This window comes from Oncorhynchus kisutch, linkage group LG23 (genome assembly GCF_002021735.2).
Source record: "Oncorhynchus kisutch isolate 150728-3 linkage group LG23, Okis_V2, whole genome shotgun sequence".
Classification (NCBI taxonomy): domain Eukaryota; kingdom Metazoa; phylum Chordata; class Actinopteri; order Salmoniformes; family Salmonidae; genus Oncorhynchus; species Oncorhynchus kisutch.
This window is the reverse complement of record NC_034196.2, coordinates 14330732-14354980: the sequence shown is the minus strand read 5'-3', so window position 1 is coordinate 14354980 and position 24249 is coordinate 14330732. Positions and strand designations below refer to the sequence as shown.

At 42.4% G+C, this 24249-nt stretch overlaps 2 protein-coding genes and 1 pseudogene across 4 annotated transcripts; 1 reads left to right on the top strand and 2 right to left on the bottom strand.

The window, feature by feature from the left end:
- Positions 1-44: 44 nt before the first annotated feature.
- gmcl1 (germ cell-less, spermatogenesis associated) lies at positions 45-7474 on the bottom strand. 2 transcript variants are annotated; one of them, XM_020457847.2, is made up of 15 exons: positions 7078-7474; positions 5257-5446; positions 4824-4947; positions 4624-4720; positions 3882-3979; positions 3611-3723; positions 3451-3516; positions 2954-3065; positions 2747-2837; positions 2486-2626; positions 2319-2388; positions 1774-1849; positions 1504-1649; positions 1216-1303; positions 45-1078 (listed from the first exon to the last, which is right to left on the bottom strand). In XM_020457847.2, exons 2-15 carry the CDS (start codon positions 5430-5432, stop codon positions 938-940), a joined length of 1539 nt encoding a protein of 512 aa, XP_020313436.1. In that variant the 5' UTR covers positions 5433-5446; positions 7078-7474; the 3' UTR covers positions 45-937. The 2 variants fall into 2 exon arrangements, with proteins under 2 accessions (XP_020313436.1, XP_020313439.1); XM_020457850.2 differs by having other exon boundaries at positions 2954-3038.
- Positions 7475-8014: 540 nt separating this feature from the next.
- Positions 8015-14133, top strand: LOC109868170 (vitamin K-dependent gamma-carboxylase-like; annotated as a pseudogene).
- Positions 14134-16388: 2255 nt separating this feature from the next.
- snx24 (sorting nexin 24) lies at positions 16389-24249 on the bottom strand. 2 transcript variants are annotated; one of them, XM_020458238.2, is made up of 7 exons: positions 24032-24249; positions 23461-23544; positions 19229-19333; positions 18992-19086; positions 18839-18868; positions 18248-18312; positions 16389-18074 (listed from the first exon to the last, which is right to left on the bottom strand). In XM_020458238.2, the coding sequence occupies exons 1-7, from the start codon at positions 24098-24100 to the stop codon at positions 18004-18006; spliced, it is 519 nt and encodes a 172-aa protein (XP_020313827.1). In that variant the 5' UTR covers positions 24101-24249; the 3' UTR covers positions 16389-18003. The 2 variants fall into 2 exon arrangements, with proteins under 2 accessions (XP_020313827.1, XP_031658241.1); XM_031802381.1 differs by lacking the exon at positions 23461-23544.

Genomic DNA, 24249 nt, shown 5'->3' with positions numbered 1-24249 from the left:
TGGCAATTCATCAAAGTGTGAATAGTAATGCAACACACACCATATACAGCTTTTGAAAACACCAGTTTTAATAACTAAGCATGTACAGCATAGTGAAACCTGTATAATGTACAAATGTATGCAGACACTAATGGTGAACTAATTGACAGCATTTCAGTGAGGATATTACAGCACAAGTTAGTCATATGTACAGGATACACATGGTATACATTGTCCAACAAAATGCTTACTTGCAGGTTCCTTCGACAATGCAGCAATACGAATAGTACGATATGAATGACTGCAAAGTGTAAAGGTAAGACCCCACTGTTGAGGAAACTGACAGATCAGTAAACAATTTTGTCAAAGACTGCCATGCCACTTTGGTCCAAAATAAATCAATTTGCCCAACATCTTACAATACATTAAGGCAGGTATATTACAATTATCCAAAATGTAGACTAGAAATTAAAGTAATTTTGAAAGTTTAAAAGCAGCACCATATTCTGCCATAGGTGTTTGAAATTCACATCTAATTCGGACCCACTAGTGGCCAACATACTCAATTAGCAATACTGTATGTGTTAGTAATTACATAAGAGGATAGTAATGGATGTACAGAACTAGTAACTGATAATTCCCTGTGAGAGATGACCATGGTCACACTTCTGATAGCACCACAGCCCACTGGTGTGGACTATTCATTGGCAGTGTACTTTTTTTTTTCTTTAATTAAAAAAAAGCCAAATAAATAATATAAAAAGGCATATCAAAAATGAATGAAATCAAATATTAACCATGACAACTGAAGAACAATTAATATTTTTGAAAAACAACGTACCCCTAAACACAATAGATTGGGCTAAAGAGCATGCAGATGCCAGGGTTGTGTGGGGTAGAAGCTGTGGGCCACAGCCTGTGGTCAGAGAGGGGACTGGTTGAGGGTGTGGAGCTGATATCAGGATACACTGCGGGCACTGCTCTCTGGTTCAGGGGCATCAGGACGGCGGTCCATATGAGGAGATGTGTACTGAAAGTTACAGCACACGTAGAGGGGGAACGACAAGAGCCGACTGTCCAGGTTCATCACCACATACTCCTGGAAAAGAAACAGGAACAGAATGTAAGTTACAGCCATAATTGTTTTATCCGTTTCAGGCAATACTTAAGACCAAGGTGTTCATTTCAAGAGGGGAGGAAAGTTTCAGAACGTGGATTGTGTGTGGTCTGACTGACCTGGTCTTTCTCCAGGGTGAGAAGCTGGTAACCAGTGGATCGACTACACACCAGCTTCCCACTGTTATCAAAGGAGGCCAGGCGTAACCTGAACATAGACGAACAGTGAATGACAGGTGAGGGCTAGTCCTGATAGAGCACAGGTAAATCACATGGCAGTTACATAGAACATAATTATACCATTACTACTACACACACAATGCATTGCCAACCTTTGAAATCTGTAGCTGTCCTATGAGTGTTGTGCTGATCACAGCCTAGGTCCTGTCTGCAGCGTGGAACACTAACCTGTATGCTAGATGCCTCCGAGGCTGCAGACTCACAGCTCCCCCACATGGCTGGCTCAGTGTATTCCTCTTGAACACTATGAAACGGTTGGTGTAGGTCACTAGCAGGTCAAAGCCAAAGTTGAAACCTGTCCACCGCCAACAGTACTAAGCAAGAATAAAAAGTTAAAACATCCTGTTATTTTATCTTTGCTTTTAAGTGCTTATTATATGATTCAGAATAAATCATAAATGATTTCCTTATTACACAGAGAATAATGGTTTGACTCACATCTCCATCTTTGGTCAGTTTCCTGCCACACCTCATACTGCTTGACTCAAACTCCTCCTTGTTGGCATCCTGTGGACTACAAACACACGTCTTACTAGAGAAAGAAATAGTAATGGCGTCTTTTTGTAGGCACCAACTCTGCCATGGTTCATTGGACAATGCCTACGTAGAAATTAATGTTTTTTTTGGTTAAACGTGGAAAATAAGGTCTGTGGTATATGTTTTGTTCTGTGAAATTATCTTCGTCAGCTAACGTCACTTTTTGTGAATTTTGAAGCATTTATGTAATAAAAAAACAAAGCACAAAGGTCATAATGAATAAAGCTCTGATTATCTCAGAGTTTATTCTAAAACCCTATTCTTTCCCCATTAATTTCCGCCATAGGGACGGCCGAGCGAACCAGAGGTAACTCATTTCCGGGTTTTAGGACTACAAGCTGGCGAGCTCTATTCTAGCGGAAATATATTTTCAGTAACTGAAAGTGGCAGATTGGCATTAATGTTGTCATGGTGCGATGTTGCTGGTTTGGAGCTCCAGTTCTCACCCATTGTCATTGTCGTGCTCCGTCCGCAGCATGGCAAACCACTGGCTCTTGTACACAGAAGTCAGCCAATCTGTGGTATGAGGCGTTGTACAGAGTAGATCAAAAATTACTACAAAAACAGTTAAGTGAATGTGAAACATAAACCACTAGCCAATCATCAACCTTACCGGGTGGGAGAATATTGTCTCTCTCCAGGATGCGTGCAGACGCCAGGTCGTTGATGATGTATTGAAGGCGCACATGTCTGAAGACGGGAGTAAAGGGAGCACCGTCCTCTGTTTTTAAGAAGGGCTCCTCCTCTCCCAACTCTGCAACAGCATGCAAGGTTCATTAGAAAAGACTGGTCAGCCAGCGTCTGTCTATTCTACAACTCCTTGTTCAGATAGGCCTGTAGCTCGCTGTGACATGCACTGTGGAACAGAACGTACCAGTTCTACGTTTGCAAAGCCAGGTGTCAGCGTCAGCCAGCAGTTGCTTGATGGGACCGTCCCAGGATGGATTGAGCTGCAGGAACATCCACTGAGGAGAGGCAGAGTTACAAAGAGAGGGTATGAATGAGAACGAAAGAATGGGGAAGGGGGAGATAAATCAACGGTCTTCGTTACAGTAGACAGCCCAAAAGGCTGCAGAAGTACCTTTTTCAGGGCTGTGTAGACGTCCATCTCCACCTGCATGACGAAGAGGTCAGACGACTGGATCAGCGGTTCCATCACGTCCGCTCTGCAGATACAGCACACACCCTGCTCACTGACCACACAACACGTAGCCTCTATTACCAGTATGTACAACAGTTCTTGTGCTTACGTTGCTTCCAGAGGCAGCTTGGAACTCGGTAGTGACTTACAGTTGACCAGGGTAGCTCTAGCAGGGCACAAATTTGATGAACTGACTTGTTGGGAAGGTGTCATCCTATGACGGTGCCACGTTGAAAGTCACTGAGCGCTGCAATAAGGCCATTCTACTGCAAATGTTTGTCTATGGAGATTGTATGGCTGTGTGCTCAATTTTATACACCTGTCAGCAACAGGTATGGCTGAAATAGCCGAATCCACTAATTTGAAGGGTCCACATACTTTTGTATATATAGTGTATAAGCCTTAGGGAAAAATATGAAAACATTAAAGAGACGCACCCTAGCTCCTTCATCAGGTCAACATTCTGATGGGTCATGAGGTTATTGAGGAGCCATTCCTGACACCTGCAGGAGACACACAAGCATAAGCATGTAGAGCGAGACGAAAATAATAAAAATGTGTAATATTATTCAATAGGAGTGTAATGATGGGGCTTACTTCTTCATAACAGAGTCCAGGCCGTAGATGCTGGCAGAGGAGTAATAGCCACACACAGTCTTGACACTGACGTTCTCTTTCATTGTCTCGCCACATTGCTGGATCAGACCATCCTGCAAAGACACAAAGGCATGGCTTTGATTATCTATTATCATTCAGAAAATTCCATTCCAGCAACTTTCAACTCACACATATCACCATCATCACTACATTGTATACAGTTACATTCCATGTAAAATATACTGAAGTGTGATAATGACCATCTACTGACCAGTTGGAGCATACAAGCTGCTGCTAGGATACTGACCACCCTGCTGGGCTTGATCAGAACATCATCCCGGTACAGAGATCCAAACACTACCTGCAGAGCTAAAAACACACACACACACACACAAAAGACAAATGTGTATAGTAACTGCAAAAAAGAAGTTCAGTGACATAAACAAAGCGATTTGTAGTATTTTATTCCTGACAGAAGTATTGTAGTACTCGAGTCTGACTCGAGTCCCGATTTTCATGACTTGTGACTCAACCATTAGTGACTGGGATTCTCCTTTCTCGTGACTTGTATTTGCACTTGGACTGGCTACTATGATAAGCAGAATTTTAGCAGCATTGGGTGCACATATCTGCAAGGGTTCTGTTCCCTAGCAGTGGGAAGGATGCGCCACACCCGGCACACACAGTCGACATCAGCTGGTGAGCTGCAGGGCAGCAAGTGATGATTGTGGGCAGACAAGCAGCAGGCTCCGCTTCAATCATTGGCTAAGCGACACATCGCGCAAACGACTGTCTTGCTTCCCCGTAAGCACCAGTCAACTGTTTAGCTTTGCCTGCTTAAGAAACACAAAGTGCTTTAAGAAATTGAAAACAATACTAGTATCGAGTTTTAACTCGTGACTCGACCATTGATGACTCGGACTCCAGTCATAGGGACCTCTAGACTCGACATGGACTCAAGGTTTAGTGACTCGACGACAACAACACTGCCTGACAGTGACTTAAGTCCTCACCCTCTGTGTCGATGTTCTGGTCTGGGATCTCTAACGGTATGACCATCATGTTGGACTCCTTCCAGGATCCACTGAACATGCTGGAGAAATACCCCGACTACATAATTAAAACACAGGGAGGAGAGAGGGAGTGGAATGAGTCACAGGCATTGGCTTTGTTGAGACTTCAGTGTGTAGTGTACACAGAACAGTGCACTAACCTGGCACAGGTAGACTTTGTGCAGGTTCCACTCCTGCCCAAGGGCACAGATGCGGATGTCACTGTTCTCGCCGTTCAGGAACAAGGTCTGATAGATGTACTTAGAAGTGCTCTTTAGCTTCTTCCTGTTACAATTCCAAAACAAACCGGCAGAGGGCAGGTCAAGGTTAGAAACAGGCTGGCCATATGAAAGACATGAAAGATGTGTGAATACCTCGCCTGTGCTGTGAAGGGCTCTCTACACAGTCTACGCAAACAGAGTAGACTGCGTCGCGTTCCAAAAAATTCTGCCGCACACATATACGTGGAACTATGTAGAGCGTGCCGCAAACGGGGCTCCGTTTGTATAGACCTTTAGTGTGTTTTTCTCTTACTCTGTTTTGATGTGTGTGTGTGTCACCTGTGTTCATGAAGTTGTGTGTGGCTCTTCTCACCTCCGTGGTGTGTCCAGTAAGGCATCTTCCTCATCAGGCTCACTGTCACAGTCACAGTGTGCAGTCCGTTTCCTCTTTCTGCACTCGCATCCATGCTTGCCACTGGCACATGCAGTCTCAACTGCTTCCTCCGGATCCTGGGAGGAGGCCTGCATGCGGCTGCCCAGGGTGCCCATCTCTCCCCTGCACACTACACTCAAAACAAGACCGTCAGCATGGATGCATTGTAATTCACGAGCTTCCCTACTCAGGGGTAAACTACATTAGGTCACTTTTTTGTTGATGAGTAACTATTTCTTAAAGTTATCTAGGTTCAGACCTGGAGAACTTTCGCAGTTATTTATATACACTACATGACCAAAGGTATGTGGACACCTGCTCGTCGAACATCTCATTCCAAAATCATGGGCATTCATATGGAGTTGGACCCCCCTTTGCTGCTATAACAGCATCCACTCTTCTAGGAAGGCTTTCTACTAGATGTTGGGACATTGCTGCAGGGACTTGCTTCCATTCAGCCACAAGAGCATTAATTAGGTTGTGCACAGATGTTGGGTGATTAGGCCTGGCTCGCAGTCGGCGTTCCAATTCATCCCAAAGGTGTTCAATGGGGTTGAGGTCAGGGCTCTGTGCAGGCCAGTCAAGTTCTTCCACACCGATATCAACAAACAATTTCTGTATGGACCTTGCTTTGTGCACTGGGACATTGTCATGCTGAAACAGGAATGGCCTTCTCCCAAACTGTTGCCACAAAGTTGGAAGAAAAGAATCGTCTAGAATGTCATTGTATGCTGTAGCATTAAGATTTCCCTTCACTGGACCTAAGGGGTTTAGCCCAAACCATGAAAAACAGCCCCAGACCGTTATTCCTCCTCCATCAAACTTTACAGTTGGTACTATGCATTGTGGCAGGTAGCATTTTCCTGGCATCCGCCAAACCCAGATTTGTCCGTTGGACTGCCAGATGGTGAAGCGTGATTCATCCCTGATTCATCAGCACGTTTCACTGCTCGAGTCTACTGGCGGCTAGCTTTACACCACTTCAGCCGACGCTTGGCATTGCGCATGGTAATCTTAGGCTTGTATGTGGCTGCTCGGCCATGGAAATCCATTTCATGAAGCTCCTAACGAACAGTTATTGTGCTGATGTTGCTTCCAGATGCAGTTTGGAACTTGGTAGTGAGTGTTGCAACCGAGGACAGACAATTTTTACTCGCTACACGCTTCAGTACTCGGTGGTCCCGTTCTGTGAGCTTGTGTGGCCTACCACTTCGTGGCTGAGCTATTGTTGCTCCTAGACGTTTACACTTCAATAACAGCACTTACAGTTGACATTGGCAGCTCTAGCAGGGCAGGAATTTGCCTAATTGACTTGTTGGAAAGGTGACATCCTATGACAGAGACACGTTGAATGTCACTTATTTCTTCAGTAAGGCCATTCTACTGCCAATGTTTGTCTATGGTGATTGCATGGCTTTGTGCTCGATTGTATACACTTGCCAGCAACGGATGTGGTTGAAATAGCCTAATCCAGTAATATGAAGGGGTGTCCACATACACTATATATACACAAAAGTATTTCGAAAGCATAAATGATAAACATAATTAAGTCCTGTCCTCTGACATCAACAATACTGCGGTAGCTAACTGCGGTAGCTAGCTAACAACCTCAGGCACTGTGTCCAGCTATCATTGTTTTTGTTGTTGCCACAGCTCCTTAGCTAGCTACCTACACAACACAGCTAGCTACTTTAGCGTACGACCGGGTAGCTAATAAATGTAATAGCTAGATAATTTACAATATACAGAAACGTAACTTACCTGATATATATAACAAGGCAAACCCGTCGTCTAGCAAGCTTTGTTGACAATTAATTTAAACAAGCCTAGCTATGTTGCTAGCCAGCTCAGCTGTGACAGGTCACAGACGTAATTTATCTACTGTTAGCTAGTACAGTATTTAAACAACAAGCCTTCTCAGCTAAAAAAAAATTGGGACAGAGAGGTAATTTAGCACCAGATATTGCGGAGCTAGTTAATCCGGCCAAATACGATCTACCAATAGCCTGAACATCATTAGTAATGTTTAAAATGATATTTCAAGAACCATTGTCAAATTGTCTTCCTATTTTCCATAGGTAAAACGATGCAGATACCACAGGCTCACAATTTGTCTTCTTCTAGCCTGCTAACTATGATGTGCCTCACACGCTTCGGCGCATTATTGCCATCTACTGTACTATAGGTGATATGCAGATTTGGACAGGCTAACTGTTGCTAGCTAGTGTGGGAATATGTTTATATTGGATTATTGTTCAACCAGATTTATATATAAAAAAAAAAAATGTGTAGGTGACCAATGACCACTCACAGAAACAGTGCAATGTTATTTCAGGAGGTAATTTAGATTTGTTTTATTAACCATCTACAAAGACCATTCTCATCCCAACCGCTGTCGTCATATCATTTCCAAATCCCCACTAGCAGTAGTAGATGTGTCTCGTGAAGAAAAAAAACAATAGACGCTGAGCACGGTTTCAGGTTCCCAGTCGATTTTCCAGACAGCCTTTCTTTGAACACGGGCTGACACGTACCCAACTGTTTACTTGTGTTGAAAAAACTCCCTAGGAAAAGGAGGTACCTTCTTCTGCTAGGTTGACATCCCTGTCCATATATCTAGTGTTTTTTGTGGTTGCATAACCGAGTTAAGTATGGAGGCAGGGGCGTGCGACAATGCTGCTGCAGGTATGTAACAATTGTTGCTTTGCAGCTCTGCTTTCAGTAAATTGTTACACTGTTTATAGCAAGATGAGATTTAGCTTGAGTAATACGTGAATTACGGTGAGTGAGTTGCATTACATCCTTATACGTGCAACATACGCAATGAGTTTATAATCAGGATAAACAATTAAGTGTTTATATTTATATTAATTGTGTCTTATGGTTTATAGTGCATTGTGGAATTTACATACAGTACACAACACATACCTATTGCATTCTTGTGAACAGTAGGGTAAAGATGTTTCTCTTATGAAGTGTGAATTGGCTTAGGTGCTCCTTTCATTGAGTAGTCTTCAGAACAGGGGGACTCTTCTGGGAGTAGTGATGAAGGGACCATGGACAAGGACACGGCACCAACAGCAGAGAGGGTAGTGGAAAGTGAGAGCAGGATGAAGCATCTGTTTGGGTTTGAGAAGGAGGACATGTCCTCCTGGCATCACCTGGTGTATCTCCTAAACTGCCTGTTTGGTGAGCTGTCAGTCATTTTCACTAAGCTTAGTTATCCTGAGTCAAAAGGGCTGCGGGATCTGTCATTTTAATTTGTGCCTGAGAATGCTTTAGCCACCTGGACTACAAGTACCTGGATGGGGCTCCTGTGTGCCGCTTCCCTCTTCAACTTCCTGCAGCCGCTGCCTCTTGATTATATGTACCTGGTCTATGTGATGATTCTCTTTAGTAGGTCAAGTTCTGATTCAGTGATTAGAACAGCAACTGTATGCTATCCCCTTTGTGTGTGTGTCTTTTAATGAGAGCATCAATGTTCAATTTCCATGTTTGGGTCTTCTTTATGGGTGCTGTGGGAATCATGCTGGGCTGTTTCTACTACCTCTCCTGTCTCATGTTCATATCCACCTACTGGTACATCTTCTTCCTGGACAAAACAGCATGGAACAACCACTCTTACCTTTACGGCCTCATTGGCTTCCAGCTGACATTCATGGGATGCCAATAGATATTGGTGAGTAGTTAACCTCTTATGAAACCATTGTACTAAAGAGCTGTTAGGTATAATATATTTAGTTGATTGACATTCTTTCTCTCTGTGTGTGTGTGTGAGTGTATGCACACTTATGTACATACGGTACCAGTCAAAAGTTTGGACACACCTAATAATTCAGGAGTTTTTCGTTCTTTATTATTTTCTACATTGTAGAATAATAGTGAAGATATCAAAACTATGAAATAACACATATGGAATTATTTTGCAACCAAAAAAGTGTTAAACAAAAATATATTTGAGATTCTTCAAAGAAGCCACCCTTTGCCTTGATGACAGCTTTGCACACTTTGCATTCTCTCAACCAGCTTAATGAGGAATGCTTTTCCAACAGTCTTGAAGAAGTTCCCACATATGCTGAGCACTTGTTGGCTACTTTTCCTTCACTCTGCGTTCCAACTCATCCTAAACCATCTCATTTCAGTTGAGGTTGATGATTGGAGCCCAGGTCATCTGATGCAGTTCCAGATGGGATGGCGTATCTCAGCAAAATGCTGTGGTAGCCATGCTGGTTAAGTGTGCCTTGAATTCTAAATAAATCACAGACAGTGTCACCAGCAAAGCAACCCCACCCCATCACACCTCCTCCTCCATACTTCACGGTGGGAACCACACATGCGGAGATCATCCGTTCACCTACTCTGAGTCAGTTGGAACCAAAAATCTCACATTTGGAATAATGTGCATTGCTCCTGTGTTTCTTGGCCCAAGCAAGTCTTTTCTTCATATTGGTGTCCTTTAGTAGTCTTTTTTTATGCAGCAATTCAACCTGATTCACTCTGTCTCCTCTGAACAGTTGATGTTGAGATGTGTCTGTTACTTGAACTCTGTGAAGCATTTATTTAGGCTGCAATTTCTGAGGCTGGTAACACTTGATGGTTTTGGCGACTGCACTTGAAGAAACTTTAAAAGTTCTTGACATTTTCTGGATTGACTGACTTTCATGACTTAAAGTAATGATGGACTGTCGTTTCTCTTTGCTTATTTGAGTTGTTCTTGCCATAATATGTACTTGGTCTTTTACCAAATAGGGCTATCGTCTGTATACCATCCCTACCATGTCACGACACAACTGATTGGCTTAAACGCATTAATTAACTTAACAAGGCACACCTGTTAATTGAAATGCATTCCAGGTGACTACCTTGTGAAGTTGGTTGAGAGAATGCCAAGAGTGTGCAAAGCTGTCATCAAAAAGTAGCCACCTTTTTCCATATGTGTTATTTCATACCTTTGATATCTTCACTATTATTCTACAATTAAGAAAATAGTAAAAATAATAAAATAGTAAAAACCCTTGAATGAGTAGGTGTGTCCAAACTTTTGACTGGTACTGTATATTATTATTTTCAGGTCAATAGATGGATTACGTAATCCTAAGAAAAACAATGCCCAAGTGCCACATTGGAACTGTACTCTTCTGAGGTTTCAGGTCTGTGCCAAATTCATTATATTGAATCCATGGAAACTTGTCTTCATTACTACTCTATTAAGAGTCTCTGCCTAATTACACATGTGTGATAAACTTTTAGGATGCTCCTATAATATGAATATCTTGATATATGTCCTTGGCAGATTTTCATAGTACACTTCATTGCTGGAATCAAGAAATTGGATGCAGACTGGGTGGGGAATATTTCATGTCATACTTGGCACACCATTGGCTTTTTTTACCCTTTCAGGTTAGTTAAACAGGGCCCTGCTCTGTCATGTTTTGCACGGCTTATCAAACTGCTCCAATCTCACAAGATTGTATGCGTTTTATCCTGTGTGTCAGTCCCACAGGATGATTCTGCCTAATGAAACGGTGAGTCTACTGGTTGTCCACGGAGGTGGTCTTCGTCTGGATCTGTCTGCCGGCTATCTGCTGTTTGGCATTTTCTTTGTCAGTTACTTTCACTGTATGAATTCCCAACTCTTCAGCATCGGTGAGAACCCATTGATTAATTGTATTTAGTTAAATCAAATATTATAATTCAAAGTACAAAATCCGTGAGGGATGCTTGTAATTACTAAGCCTAGTCATTAAACGATTGCATTGATAAGTATTTCCTTATCACTTATTTTAATTTTTTATTTAACCTTTATTTAACAAGGCAAGTCAGTTAAGAACAAATTCTTATTTACAATGACGGCCTAACCTTGAGGGCAACATAATGCAAGCAGTCTCCTGTGTCCCAGAAAGCATTTCAAAGCTATCTTTTCTATAATGATCCACTATTTAAGTTCATCTATAATCCCCTATTGATCACATTGTCCTTTATTTTATCTCCAGGTATGTTTGCCTACGCCATGCTGGCCATGAGTCCTGTCTTCTGCTACCCCGACTGGCCCAGGAACTTCTTTAGTCGCTTCCCAGAGTTCCTCATGCCAGTGCTGCCGCTCACATCTCCTCCCCCACAGCCCAGCATCTCCTATGTTTACCCAGAGACCCAAAACACCTCTACAGGATCCATTCTGCCCCCAAGGCCTCCAAAACGCGGTTTAAACACAAGCTGGCAACTCTGTTCACCATTCTGTACCTGGCTGAACAGTTCTTCCTGCCTTACTCTCACTTCGTCACACAGGTACTACTCCTGTAGAAATGGAGGATGAGTTTGTGATAAACTTGTAGTCCCTTCCATGTATTGAATTAAGAAAAAGCCCTGATTTGATTGTCACAGTTAGGAGTCACTGAGTGTACCACTGTCAGCTAAAGTTATTTCCCAACTCTACGGGTTACCAGAATAATTGCTCAATCAGTGTCAACACTGCTATCCGTTAGCACCAAACAGTAGCGTAGACTAGCTTGAGTCAGCAGAACGATGGGAGTTGCAGAGGGGTGTGGAACGAGGCTTTGTAGAAGCAAAACTGGTCCATACATTCTGCTGTCCTGATCTGGAGTGCAGTTCTGTTTTTTATTTGACCTGTATTTAACTAGGTATGTCAGTTAAGAACAAATTCTTATTGTCAATGACAACCTAGGGACAGTGGGTTAACTGCCTTGTTCAGGGGTAGTAGAAAGGGATCTTATACTGTCCCTTATAATATTCCTTACATACAGCTGAAGTCAGAAGTTTGCATACACCTTCGCCAAATACATTTAAAGTCAATTTTTCACAATTCCTGACATTTAATCCTAGTAGAAATTCACTGTTTTAGGTGTTAGGATCACCACTTTATTTTAAGAATGTGAAATGTCAGAATAATGGTAGAAGGAATTATTTATTTCAGCTTTTATTTATTTCATCACTACGCCAGTGGGTCAGAAGTTTACATGCACTCAATTAGTTTTTGGTAGCATTACCTTAAATAATTTAAACTTGGGTCAAACGTTTTGGGTAGTCTTCCACAAGCTTCCCACAATAAGTTGGGTGAATTTTGGCCCATTCCTCCTGACAGCTGGTGTAACTGAGTCAGGTTTGTAGGCCTCCTTGCTTTTTCAGTTCTGCCCACAAATCTTCTATAGGATTGAGGTCAGGGCTTTGTGATAGCCACTCCAGTACCTTGACCTTGTTGTCCTTAAGCCATTTTGCCACAACTTTGGAAGTATGCTTGGGGTCATTGTCCATTTGGAAGACCCATTTGTAACCAAGCTTCAACTTCCTGACTGATGTCTTGAGATGTTGCTTCAATATATCCACAAAATATTCCTACCTAATGATGCCATCTATTTTGTGAAGTGCACCAGTCCCTCTCTCAGCAAGCACCCCCACAACATGATGCTGCCACCCCTGTGCTTCACAGTTGGGATGGTGTTCTTTGGCTTGCAAGCCTCCCCCTTTTCCTCCAAACGTTATGTTTGTGCACAAATGTGTATATATATTGCTTTTTGACCTCGGGCAATAACAACTGGACCAATGGCCTGTATGGGTACTCCTGGAATATGATGGTTCACTCTCGCTCCCACCAGCATGTCAAGATCACCTACCAAGATGGAAAAACAGGAGAGGTTGGATACCTCAACCCTGGGGTGAGCCACTGAACCATAACACCAATATAGAGTCATAGGAAAGGTCAGAAAGCAAAAGTGGAAAACATGGGGCATGTGACACTGAGGAGTATAAGCTCAAGTCGATTCATTAACCATTCAACATCCCATCTGAACAATGATGGCACTCTGGGTCTGATTTTAAGTGAACTACATACGGAGTCATCAGCCCTAAATACAGTAGGACCTCAGAGATAAGAACACGTTGTGAATGGAGGTCGCCCATAATGTTCATTCATTCACTTAAAAACACCTTTCTAGAAAATATTGATTGCGTATATCTTATTTAATTATGAACTTTTCTGTGACAGTGTGACAGTGTTATGACTGGTTCCATAAAGGTGTTGTGAATGTCTTATGTATACCCCATTCATGTGGTGTTCATGTTTTGTGTGTACGTATTTACATGTTCTGAAATAGTTCTGTGGTGCACCTGTAGGTGTTCACTCAGAGTCGGCGGTGGAAGGACCATGGGGACATGCTGAAGCAGTATGCCACCTGCCTGAGCAGCCATCTGCCTCACTACAACATCTCTGACCCAGAGATCTTTGACAACCGGGTGTCCATCAATGAACGCTTCCAACAACTGTACAACATGGTCTTTTTGTGATCTTTCACATCCTCCACATGGATAGAAATGTTCTTCGCAGTTTGGTCTTGAATTCACTTATCCATGGCTCACACCTCTGTTGGTGGACCTCTCTCCCTGGAGGACAAAGTTTCAGGAGATAGAGGACTCTTTGGACAACCAGACAGTCTTCATCGCAGACTTCCCAGGTTCGGGGTCTCCCCCTCTCCCTCATTGTTTTCCATTGAGAGTTATTATATTTTAGTCATTTAGCAGACTCTCATCCAGAGCGACTTAGTTAGTGCATTCATTTTAAGATAGCTAGGTGGGACAACCACATCACAGGCATAGTAAATAGACTTTTACTCAAGGTGAGGAAGGAGGGGGATTATTTAAGATACTCTTTGAAGAGGTAGGGTTTGAGGTGCCTTCAGAAGATCGGCAGGGACTCAGCTGTCATAGCTTCACGGGGAAGCTGGTTCCACCATTGAGGTGCCAGGACAGAGAAGAGATTGTACTGGGCTGGGGCTGAGCGGGAGCTGCCCTACTGTAGGAATGGGAGGGCCAAGAGACCAGCGGTGGTGTAGGGTTTGAGCATAGCCTGAAGGTAGGGAGTGGCAGTTCCTCTTGCTGCTCTGTTGGCAAGCACCATGGTCTTGTAATGGATGCAAGTTTCGCCTGGAAGCCAGTGGAGTGTGCGGAGGAGCGGGGTGACATGGGAGAACTTGGGAAGGTTGAAAACCAGGAGGGCTGCAGCGTTATGGATAAGTTGCAGGGGTTTGATGGCACAAGCTAGGAGCGAGTCACTGCTTTGATGTTTGTAGAGAACGACAGGGTGTTGTCCAGGGTCACACCAAGGTTCTTTGCACACTCAGAGCCTGACACTGGAGTTGTAAAGAGAAGCGTTTCCAATGACATCGGTATGCATCATATGATTTTAACCAATTGTCTACACATTTGTTGTCACTTATCTTTTTTACTACAAAACATAGAAATGTGCCATTTTCACATACATTACATGACCAAAAGTATGTGGACACCTGCTTGTTGAACATCTCATTACAAAATCATGGGCATTAATATGGAGTTGAGCCTCCACACTTCTGGGAAGGCGTTTCACTAGATGTTGGAACATTACTGCAGGGACTTGCTTCCATTCAGCCACAAGAGCATTAGTGAGCACGGGGGCATTGTCATGCTGAAACAGGAAAGTGTCTTCCCCAAACTGTTGTCACAAAGTTGGAGGCACATAATTGTTTAGAATGTCATTGCATGCTGCAGTATTAATATTTCCCTTCACTGGAAATAAGGGGCCTATCCTGAACCATGAAAAACAGCCCCAGACCATATTCCTCCTCCACCAAACTATACAGTTGGCACTATGCATTCGGGCAGGTAGCGTTCTCCTGGCTTCCGCCAAACCCAGATTTGTCCGTCGGACTGCCAGATGGTAAAGTGTGATTCATCACTCCAGAGAATGCTTATCCACTGCTCCAGAGTCCAATGGTTGCGAGCTTTACACCACTTTTCACCTAAAATGACATACCCAACTCTAACTGCCTGTAACTCAGGACCTGAAGCAAGGATATGCATATTCTTGATACCATTTGAAAGGAAACACTTTGAAGTTTGTGGAAATGTGAAATTAATGTAGGAGAATATAACACATTAGATCTGGTAAAATGCTTCTTTTTTTTCCCGCACCCTTGTTGAAATGGAAGAGAAAGTCCATAATGTATTATTCCAGCCCATGCACAATTTAGATTTTGGCCACTAGAGAGCAGCAGTGCATGTGCAAAGTTTTAGACTGATCCAAGCTGTTCAAAATGTTGTATCAAGACTGCCCAAATGTGCCTAATTGGTTTATTAATACATTTATGTCATGGGATTATTTTGTTGTTGTTCCTTACAACCTTATGCTAATCACGTTAGCTCAACCGTGCCGTGGGGGCACCGATCCCGTCAAGGTTAATGTTCAGATGGTGCTGGAGATGACGTTTAAAAAATGTGGAAACTGAATTCTATTTAATGTAGACATTAGCATTTTAGGAAGGAGTACATGTCATAGATTGTAAATATAAGGAACATATCTTTGAGGGTACCATGAGCTCTGTGTTGTAGGTTTCTGATGACAGCCATAGCTATGCGTAACCTGACAGTGGGCCTCCCTCCTCTGGAGCAGCTGACCAGTGAAGTGGCCTTTTCCACCATGAAGGAACCAGAGACAAATCAGGACGAGGTTGGCCACGATGAGGTCTAGGAGTAGTGTGTGTGTGTGAGAAAATGTGTGTATATGAAGATGCTAGACTGTCAAGTTTCTGTGTTACAAAAAAACAAACATTCCAAGGTTGTTTAATTTTGAATATTCATAAATGTAATCCAAATAGACCTTCACAAAAGGTCTCTTTTGACCTTTTAATGAGGTCATTTGATTGAGGGTAATGTTGTTTACTTGATAGGTACCTACACAGCTAACGAGAATAAAATGTTATTAACAAGAAATTCACTAAAAGGCTTAAAAGCAATACAAATAAAGTTGTCTAGTAGTGGTGGAGCTGAACTTCATATGCTAGCTTTACTATGAAAACTATGGTATCAATGTTTGACTTGTCACCATTTGCATTCCAAAATGCAGCTGGTACTTTTCTAATAACATGATACAATATTCGCATTCTCAGTGTTTTAAACTTGAATGCTCATGTATGTTTCAGATTTTGGGTAAACCTTAAACGGGGGAACTAAAAAGTTTCATGAATATGTAGTCCACACAAATGCCAGGAAGTTTCACTCATTAGTTGAGAAAAAAGAGAAACCGGTATTGTAGTGTCATGCTTTATTGCGGTCTGTCTTAATCATGATATTTTACAGATTACTGTGCTCTGCCTAAAGTGCTACAGTACAACACCACAGTGTCATTAATGGTAGGGTGTCATGGCACAAGATACATACTGTACAGGACATACATATGCTATATACACAAGATTTAAAAAATAATAGAAAATAAAAAAATCATTGGATTTGTTAACACCGGGCATGCATTTCTCAGTTGAAGTGGACAATTCTATACATGACTTAAATGAAAGGTAAACTTGGGTTAGTTTAACAAATGAAAAATGATTCACTAAGTGTGCTAGTGTCCACCTGGTCTCAATTCAGAGAACACATTGGATAGAAATAAAGGATGGCAGAGAATTCTAGTCAATAGAATGCCCAGACCATCCTCATATTTTAGAGTATCTATAGTATTAACCATCCATAATTGTCTAACGAATGACAAGTGCAAAGTAAATGTTAGACCAACTAAACTCTTCAAAAAAGTATCCACTGTGAATTACGCACAGTGGAACATTACAGCACCGCTAAGAGTTTAGCTCGGGAGTGCTTCATTCGCTAAGTTGGATCAAAACTCTGGCATTTTAAATGGCCCTTTGTTGTAGGTTTACAGCAGCAGTCCCACGTTCAGAAAGAGCAACAATGAACCACATTGTTCTTCTTTACAATAGAGACACACTAAGATAAGGCAGACAAACAAAATGCATCTTATTACACAGACAAGTTCAGCTTCCCTTTTTATATTTCAGCTTTTTAACCACGCATTTGATCGGCTGCCCTTCATTAATTCATAGCTAATATAGAGTTAAACCGTTTGACCTATTAAAAGGTTATTTCATCAACATATCACAGTGTAAAACCGCGAGGTCTCACCTTCATTTTAAGGGAAATACCATTAGTAGATGCATACAGCCTGCTGGTCCATAAGGCTGAGTCTATATGCATAAGCTCCATTTTCATTAACTGGGTAGTGTACCTAATAAACTTCGAGTGTCAGTATAGTATTCATTTTATATATCTGTGTCCATGAGTTTCTAGTGGATAGACCAATAGTTGAAGAGAAAATAGCCTCAATGGAAAAAAAGCATATTTAATATTAAACACCAATGTTGTTCACTAAATTGATGGTTAACATTTAGGATAATCTTTGACAGCATTGTCATAATTTATTATTTTAAATGTGATAAGGCCACACAGAAGGCCAGAGATTAGACACCTGTGATAATCTGATGTACCCAAATGGGCCACTAGATGTCTTGTAGTAGATTAAATAAAATCCTTGAAAATTACCATATTCTGGTAGTTTACTGGTAACTTTTAAAATGTTCAGTAAAATACCCTCCCTTTGCAACCATGTTACAGTAGTGTTCATCTTTGAGTAACAATACTTCCGAAAAGGCATCTCTCATCAACATATCCATTAATGCTGGGAAACAAACTACAAAATGACTATGAATAGATAAAAATGGTATATATCCACACACACAACTTTTAGAATAATGTTCACAAAATTGAGACGCTTACAAGTTGTACATTTCTGAGTCATCCCTTTGTCGTCAAGAGTTAGTAGTAAGTCCTCCAAACTGGCATACAGTAACTCTACCTTGGTTGAAGGTCTGGGTAAAATATTCCATGTATCACTCCTTCTATGACAACATTTGAAAATGTATCTATGAAGAGAAAAAGTCAAACTGATTTGTTCTATACAATATTGCGTTTCCCCTTCAAATGTTTAGCGGTTGTATTTACATTATGTAATATTTCATTAAATGATCACTTTAATATTGCAACGATATTGATTGTCTATTCATGGGCAGTGTGAAGATGTGTAAAGATATGTTACCGTGGGTGGATGGGAGCAGGTAGGGGTCTCGCTGGTAGATCATTGTTGGCTGATGGGTCAGTTTACTACAGAGAGACCAGGGAGGAGAAGTTAAGGGGGTTAAGGATCACAAACCTGATAAAGCCAGACCTCTGACAACATTATGCTGAATAGTTAGCTATTTTGACATTATACTTTGGAATGAACCTACATCACAAACTACTATAAAACTATACAAAAGGTCAAATCCACTAATTCACACTGTTAAATAACAATATGTGAGAAGAATATTTTTTGAGAACAAATGTTTCATTTTGGCGTTTATAACAAGGTTGGTAGAAGAAAAATCGCTGTGGAAATCCGTTGCAGCTCAAGTCGATTACATAATCCACAATGCAATGCTCTGACTAACGGCTAGAAAACGTAGCGACACACAATATTACCAAAGACAATATCAGCATGTAACGGAGCTAGTTAGCTGTAAAAATCGCCTAAACTGCACTACCAATTTAGGAGTATACAATCTCACCATGTTCAACCTGCATTCCCATCTCCTTTCTATAATATCTCTGGCACCTTTCAACCTGAACCTTTCAAAATCACTTAACAAACCTTGACTCTTCAGATTCCATTTCAAATGACCTTGAATGAAAGAAAAACATACAAGATTCAGAATCAGTTTGGGGATTTTTACATAAAGGCAGGAACTCTATTCTTGCGGAGAGGAGAGATGTTCTATATAGGGCACACTGTATAAAAACTCACCCACAGCTTTCTGTTTTTGGCAGCGAGGGAAAGTGGCGGATATTGAGGAAATCCAGGAATATCTTTGGGAGAACTTCATTCTCCATAATTATAGTCTGTTAAATAACGGACACAAGAAACAAAAGCAAATGGAAGTTGGGGGAAAAAATGTAATTGTACCATTATAATGAGCTGTATTGATACAAAATATGGGTTCGAGGAAATGGTCCGTGTAAACCTGTAGGTGTTCTGCATTACCTGTAGGTAGAGTTCCAGACCATGTCTTCTCTGCTCCAGAACTTTGGGAACCCAGTTACGTACATGTTTAGAGGGGATCTCAGGCAGCTTTATGCTCTTCTTCAGCTGAAAGAAGCAAATTTCAAATTGAGCATAGTCACAGGTCATGGATTAGGGTAGAGGAAAAATTAAAAGCCTAGCTCAAGCCTAATTCCAGCCATTATGATTTTCATATCCTTCACCCATAGACTAAGGCTATTCCACTAATTATCACCCCACTAACCTAGTCCAGCCGTATAACATTATTGACAATGATGTCTCAATATATGTTCTGAAAGTATTGTGGGCTCAGTTCTTGCATCAGGAATATACACTATATATACAAATGTATGTGGACACCCCTTCAAATTAATGGATTTGGCAATTTTAGCCACACCCGTTCATCACGTGCCGAATACAACAAGTGTAGACTTTACCATGAAATGCTTACTTACAAGCCCTTAACCAACAGCGCAGTTCAAGAAGAAAATATTTATCAAGTAGACAAAAATAAAAAGTAATAATAAAAAGTAACACAATAAGAATAACGAGGCTATATACAGGGGGCACCGGTACCGAGCCAGTGGTAGAGGCTAGTTGAGGTAATCTGTACATGCAGGTGGGAGCGAAGTGATTATGCATAGGTAACAACAAACAGCGAGTAGCAGCAGTGTACAAAAGGGGGGGGGTCAATGTAAATTGTCCGGTGGCAATTTTATAAATTGTTCAGCAATCTTATGGCTTGGGAGTAGATGCTGTTGAGGAACATTTTGGTCCTAGACTTGGCGCTCCGGTACAGCTGGCTGTGCGGTAGCAGAGAAAACAGTCTATAACTTGTGTGACCATTTTATGGGTTTTCCTCTGACACCGCCTATTATATAGGTCCTGGATGGCAGGAAGCTTGGCCCCAGTGATGTACTGGGCCGTTTGCACTACCCTCTGTAGCGCCTTACGCTCAGATGCCGAGCAGTTGCCACACCAGGCGGTGATGCAACTGGTCAGGATGCTCTTGATGGTGCAGCTGTAGAACCTTTTCAGTCTCCTGAGGGGGAAAAGGTTTTGTCGTGCCCTCTTCACAACTGTCTTGGTGTGTTTGGACCATGATAGTTTGTTGGTGATGGTGACACCAAGGAACTTAACTCTCAACCCGCTCCAGTACAGCTCCGTCGATGTTAATGGAGGCCTGTTCGGCCCTCCTTTTCCTGTAGTCCACGATCAGCTCCTTTGTCTTGCTCAAATTGAGGGGGAGGTTGTTGTCCTGGCACTACACTGCAGGTTCTCTGACCTCCCTATAGGCCGTCTCATCGTTGTCAGTGATCAGGCCTCCCACTATTGTGTCGTCAGCAAACTTAATGGTGTTGGAGTCGTGTTTGGCCACGCAGTCATGGGTGAACAGGGAATACAGGAGGGGACTAAGTACACACCCCTGAGTGGCCCCAGTGTTAAGGATCAGTGTGGCAGACGTGTTGTTGCCTACTCTTACCCCCTGGGGGAGGCCCGTCAGGAAGTCCAGGATCCAGTTGCAGAGGGAGGTGTTTAGTCCCAGAGTCCTTAGCTTAGTGATGAGCTTCGTGGGCCCTATGGTGTTGAACGCTGAGCTGTAGTCAATGAACAGCATTCTCACATAGGTGTTCCTTTTGTCCAGGTGAGAAAGGGCAGTGTGGAGTGCGATTGAGATTGCATCATTAGTGGATCTGTTTGGGCGGTATGCGAATTGGAGTGGGTCTAGGGTGTCCAGGAGGATACTGTTGATATGAGCCATGACCAGCCTTTCAAATTACTTCATGGCTACCGACGTGAGTGCCACAGGGCGGTAATCATTTAGGCAGGTTACCTTTGTTTCCTTGGGCACAGGGACTATGGTGGTCTGCTTGAAACATGTAGGTATTACAGACTCGGTCAGGCAGAGGTTGAAAATGTCAGTGAAGACACTTGACAGTTGGTCCACGCATGCTTTGAGCACACATCCTGGTAATCCGTCTGGCCCAGCGGCTTTGTGAATATTGACCTGTTTAAAGGTTTTGTTCACGTCGTCTACCGAGAGCGTTATCACAGTCATCCAGAACAGCTGTTTCTTTCGTGCATGCTTCAGTGTTGCTTGCCTCGAAGAGAGCATAAGACATTTCTCTCGTCTGGTTGGTTGCGTCACGATTTCTCTTTGTAGTCCGTAATAATTTTTAAGCCCTGCCACATCCGACGAGCGTCAGAGCCGGTGTAGTAGGATTCAATCTTAATTCTGTATTGATGCTTTGCTTGTTTGATGGTTGGTCTGAGGGCATAGCGGGATTTCTTATAAGCGGCTGGATTAGTCTCCCGCTCCTTGAAAACAGTAGCTCTAGCCTTTAGCTTGATGCGGATGTTGCCTATAATCCATGGCTTCTTTTTGGGATATGTACGTACAGTCACTGTGGGGACGTCGTCGTTGATGCTCTTATTGATGAAGCCGATGACTGAGGTGGTGTATTCCTCAATGCCATTGGATGAATCCCGGAACATATTCCAGGCTGTGCTAGCAAAACAGTTCTGTAGTGTAGCATCTGCGTCATCTGACCACTTCCGTATTTAGCGAGTCACTGGTACGTCCTGTTTTAGTTTTAGCTTGTAAGCAGGATCAGGAGGATAGAATTATGGTCATATTTGCCAAATGGAGGGTAGGGGAGAGCCTTGTATGCATCTTTGTGTGTTGAGTAAAGGTGATAGATTTCTTTACCCCCTGGTTGCACATGTGACATGCTGGTAAAATTTTTGTAAAACTACATTAATGTCCCTGGCCACTAGGAGCGCCGCTTCTGGGTGAGCATTTTCTTCTTTGCTTATGGCCTTAGAGTTGGTTGAGAGCGGTCTTAGTGCCAGCTTTGTTTTGTGGTGGTAAATAGACGGCTACAAATAATACAGATGAGAACTCCTTGGTAGATCATGTGGTCTACAGCTTATCATAAGGTACTCTACCTCAGGCGAGCAGTACCTCAAGACTTGTTTAATATTAGACATCGCGCACCAGCTGTTATTGACAAAGACACACCCCCACCCCTCGTCTTACCAGAGGTAGCGTCGCTGTTCTGCCGGTGCATGGAAAATCCTGCTAGCTCTATATTGTCCGTATCTTCATTCAGCCACAGTTTAAATGTCCTGTTGGTAGGATAACCTTAATTGTAGGTCATTAATTTTATTTTCCAATGATTGCACGTTAGCGAGAAGAATGGAAGGTAGTGGGAGTTCTCAGGATACCCGATCTGCGTCCTCTTTTCCGGCGTCTTTTCTTCATGCAAAAGGCGTGGTTCCAGTGAAAGCAGGATATCCTTCTCGTCGGACTCGTTAAAGGAAGTTTCTTCCAGTCCGCGGTGAGTAATCGCTTTGCTGATGTCCAGCAGTTCTTTTCAGTCATAAGAGACGGTAGCAGCAACCTTGTGTACACAAAACACACAAAAATATTACAAATAGCACAATTGGTTGGAAGAATGTAAAACGTCAGCCATGTTCTTCGGCGCAATCTTAGAATGGCGTGTTATTGTGAAGTGCTGAAATGTGTAAAAAATCATCTATCCTCTGTAGCAACACTCACTACCGAGTTCCAAACTGCCTCTGGAAGCAACGTCAGCACAGGAACTGTTCATCGGGAGCTTCATGAAATTAGTTTCCATGGCCGAGCAGCCATGCGCAATGCCAAGCGTCGGCTGGAGTGGTGTAAAGCTCGCCACCATTGCAGTGGAAAAGCGTTCTCTGGAATGATGAATCATGCTTCACCATCTGGGTTTGGCGGATGCTAGGAGAATGGCACCTGCCCCAATGCATAGTGCCAACTGTAAAGTTTGGTGGAGGAGGATTAATGATCTGGGGCTGTTTTTCATGGTTTGGGCTAGACCCTTAGTTCCAGTGAAGGGAAATCTTAACGCTACAGCATACAATGACATTCTAGACGATTCTGTACTTCCAACATTGTGGCGACAGTTTGGGGAAGGCCCTTTCCCGTTTCAGCATGACAATGCCCCTGTGCACAAAGCGAGGTACATACAGGAATGGTTTGTCAAGATCGGTGTGGAAGAACTTGACTTGCCTGCACAGAGCCCTGACCTCAATTCCATCGAACACCTTTGGCAAACGGGAGACCAACTCCCTATTAATCCCAGATGATTTTGTAATGAGATGTTCAACAAGCTGGTGTCCACATACTTTTGGTAATGTAGTGTAAATCAGTCAGTGGTACACAAACTCACTATTTTATGCAGATTATGGAATTCACTGTAGCGTTTCTCCACTGTATGCTGTCTACCATTCATTAGTACCTCAATTTTAAAGACCTGGTGATGAAAAGAAAGTGATCATGGTTAGGAAATGTGAACGTATAGAGAGATATGCCTAGAATCAATTCACAATCGACAGTCATGGCCATTTAAAACATTTTAACACAATACATTAAATTACACCAAACTGCTCTTTAGTAACTTTGCTATCAAGGAAAAACCGGGAGGTCAGGGAACGTGTTAAAGCAGTTGATTGATGTTTCACATCCTGTCAGTGTTATCGTCAAAAACGTTTTTACTGTCTAAAATTGGTGAAATGGAATGGATCGCGCCAACCGGGTCTTCTCTACTCTCACTCGGTCTAGTCACGTTAAATAAACGTTAGTTGACAGCATTGGTTGACAGTTTGCCTTGAGTCGCTAACAATACTCAAAGTTAATAAATATGCTATTGGTTTGTTTTCAACCATTTGTTGTAAATTTGCAATGTTAGCTATGATTGTTGTTTTTCGGAGGCTTACTGGTGCATACATTCAATATCTTACCGTGTAACCTTTCTCCATCGGATTGTCCTCTGAACGGAACGATGGAATGGAAATCCTGACGTTATGCATTTTGGCAAAACAAACCCGAACCTAAATGCATAAAATCCCGAGTTATATATTAATTTGCAGACACATAGATGGGCTTTGGTAGCTAGCTACAGCTAGTGTTGGAATGGATTCTTCTTCTTGTTTCTGTAGAGTATGGAAGAGGCAAAAAA

Bases quoted from the DNA above. Each gene is read 5' to 3' on its own strand.
- gmcl1 (XM_020457847.2), bottom strand. From the start codon at position 5,432: ATGGGCACCCTGGGCAGCCGCATGCAGGCCTCCTCCCAGGATCCGGAG. The intron at 1,650-1,773 runs GTGAGTCAAACC...ATTCTTGCTTAG, and splicing joins AACTGACCAAAGATGGAGAT to TACTGTTGGCGGTGGACAGG. The intron at 1,304-1,503 runs GTTAGTGTTCCA...GTCTATGTTCAG, and splicing joins CGGAGGCATCTAGCATACAG to GTTACGCCTGGCCTCCTTTG.
- snx24 (XM_020458238.2), bottom strand. From the start codon at position 24,100: ATGCATAACGTCAGGATTTCCATTCCATCGTTCCGTTCAGAGGACAAT. The intron at 23,545-24,031 runs GTAAGATATTGA...TTTCATCACCAG, and splicing joins CGATGGAGAAAGGTTACACG to GTCTTTAAAATTGAGGTACT. The intron at 19,087-19,228 runs GTAATGCAGAAC...GTTATTTAACAG, and splicing joins GTCTGGAACTCTACCTACAG to ACTATAATTATGGAGAATGA.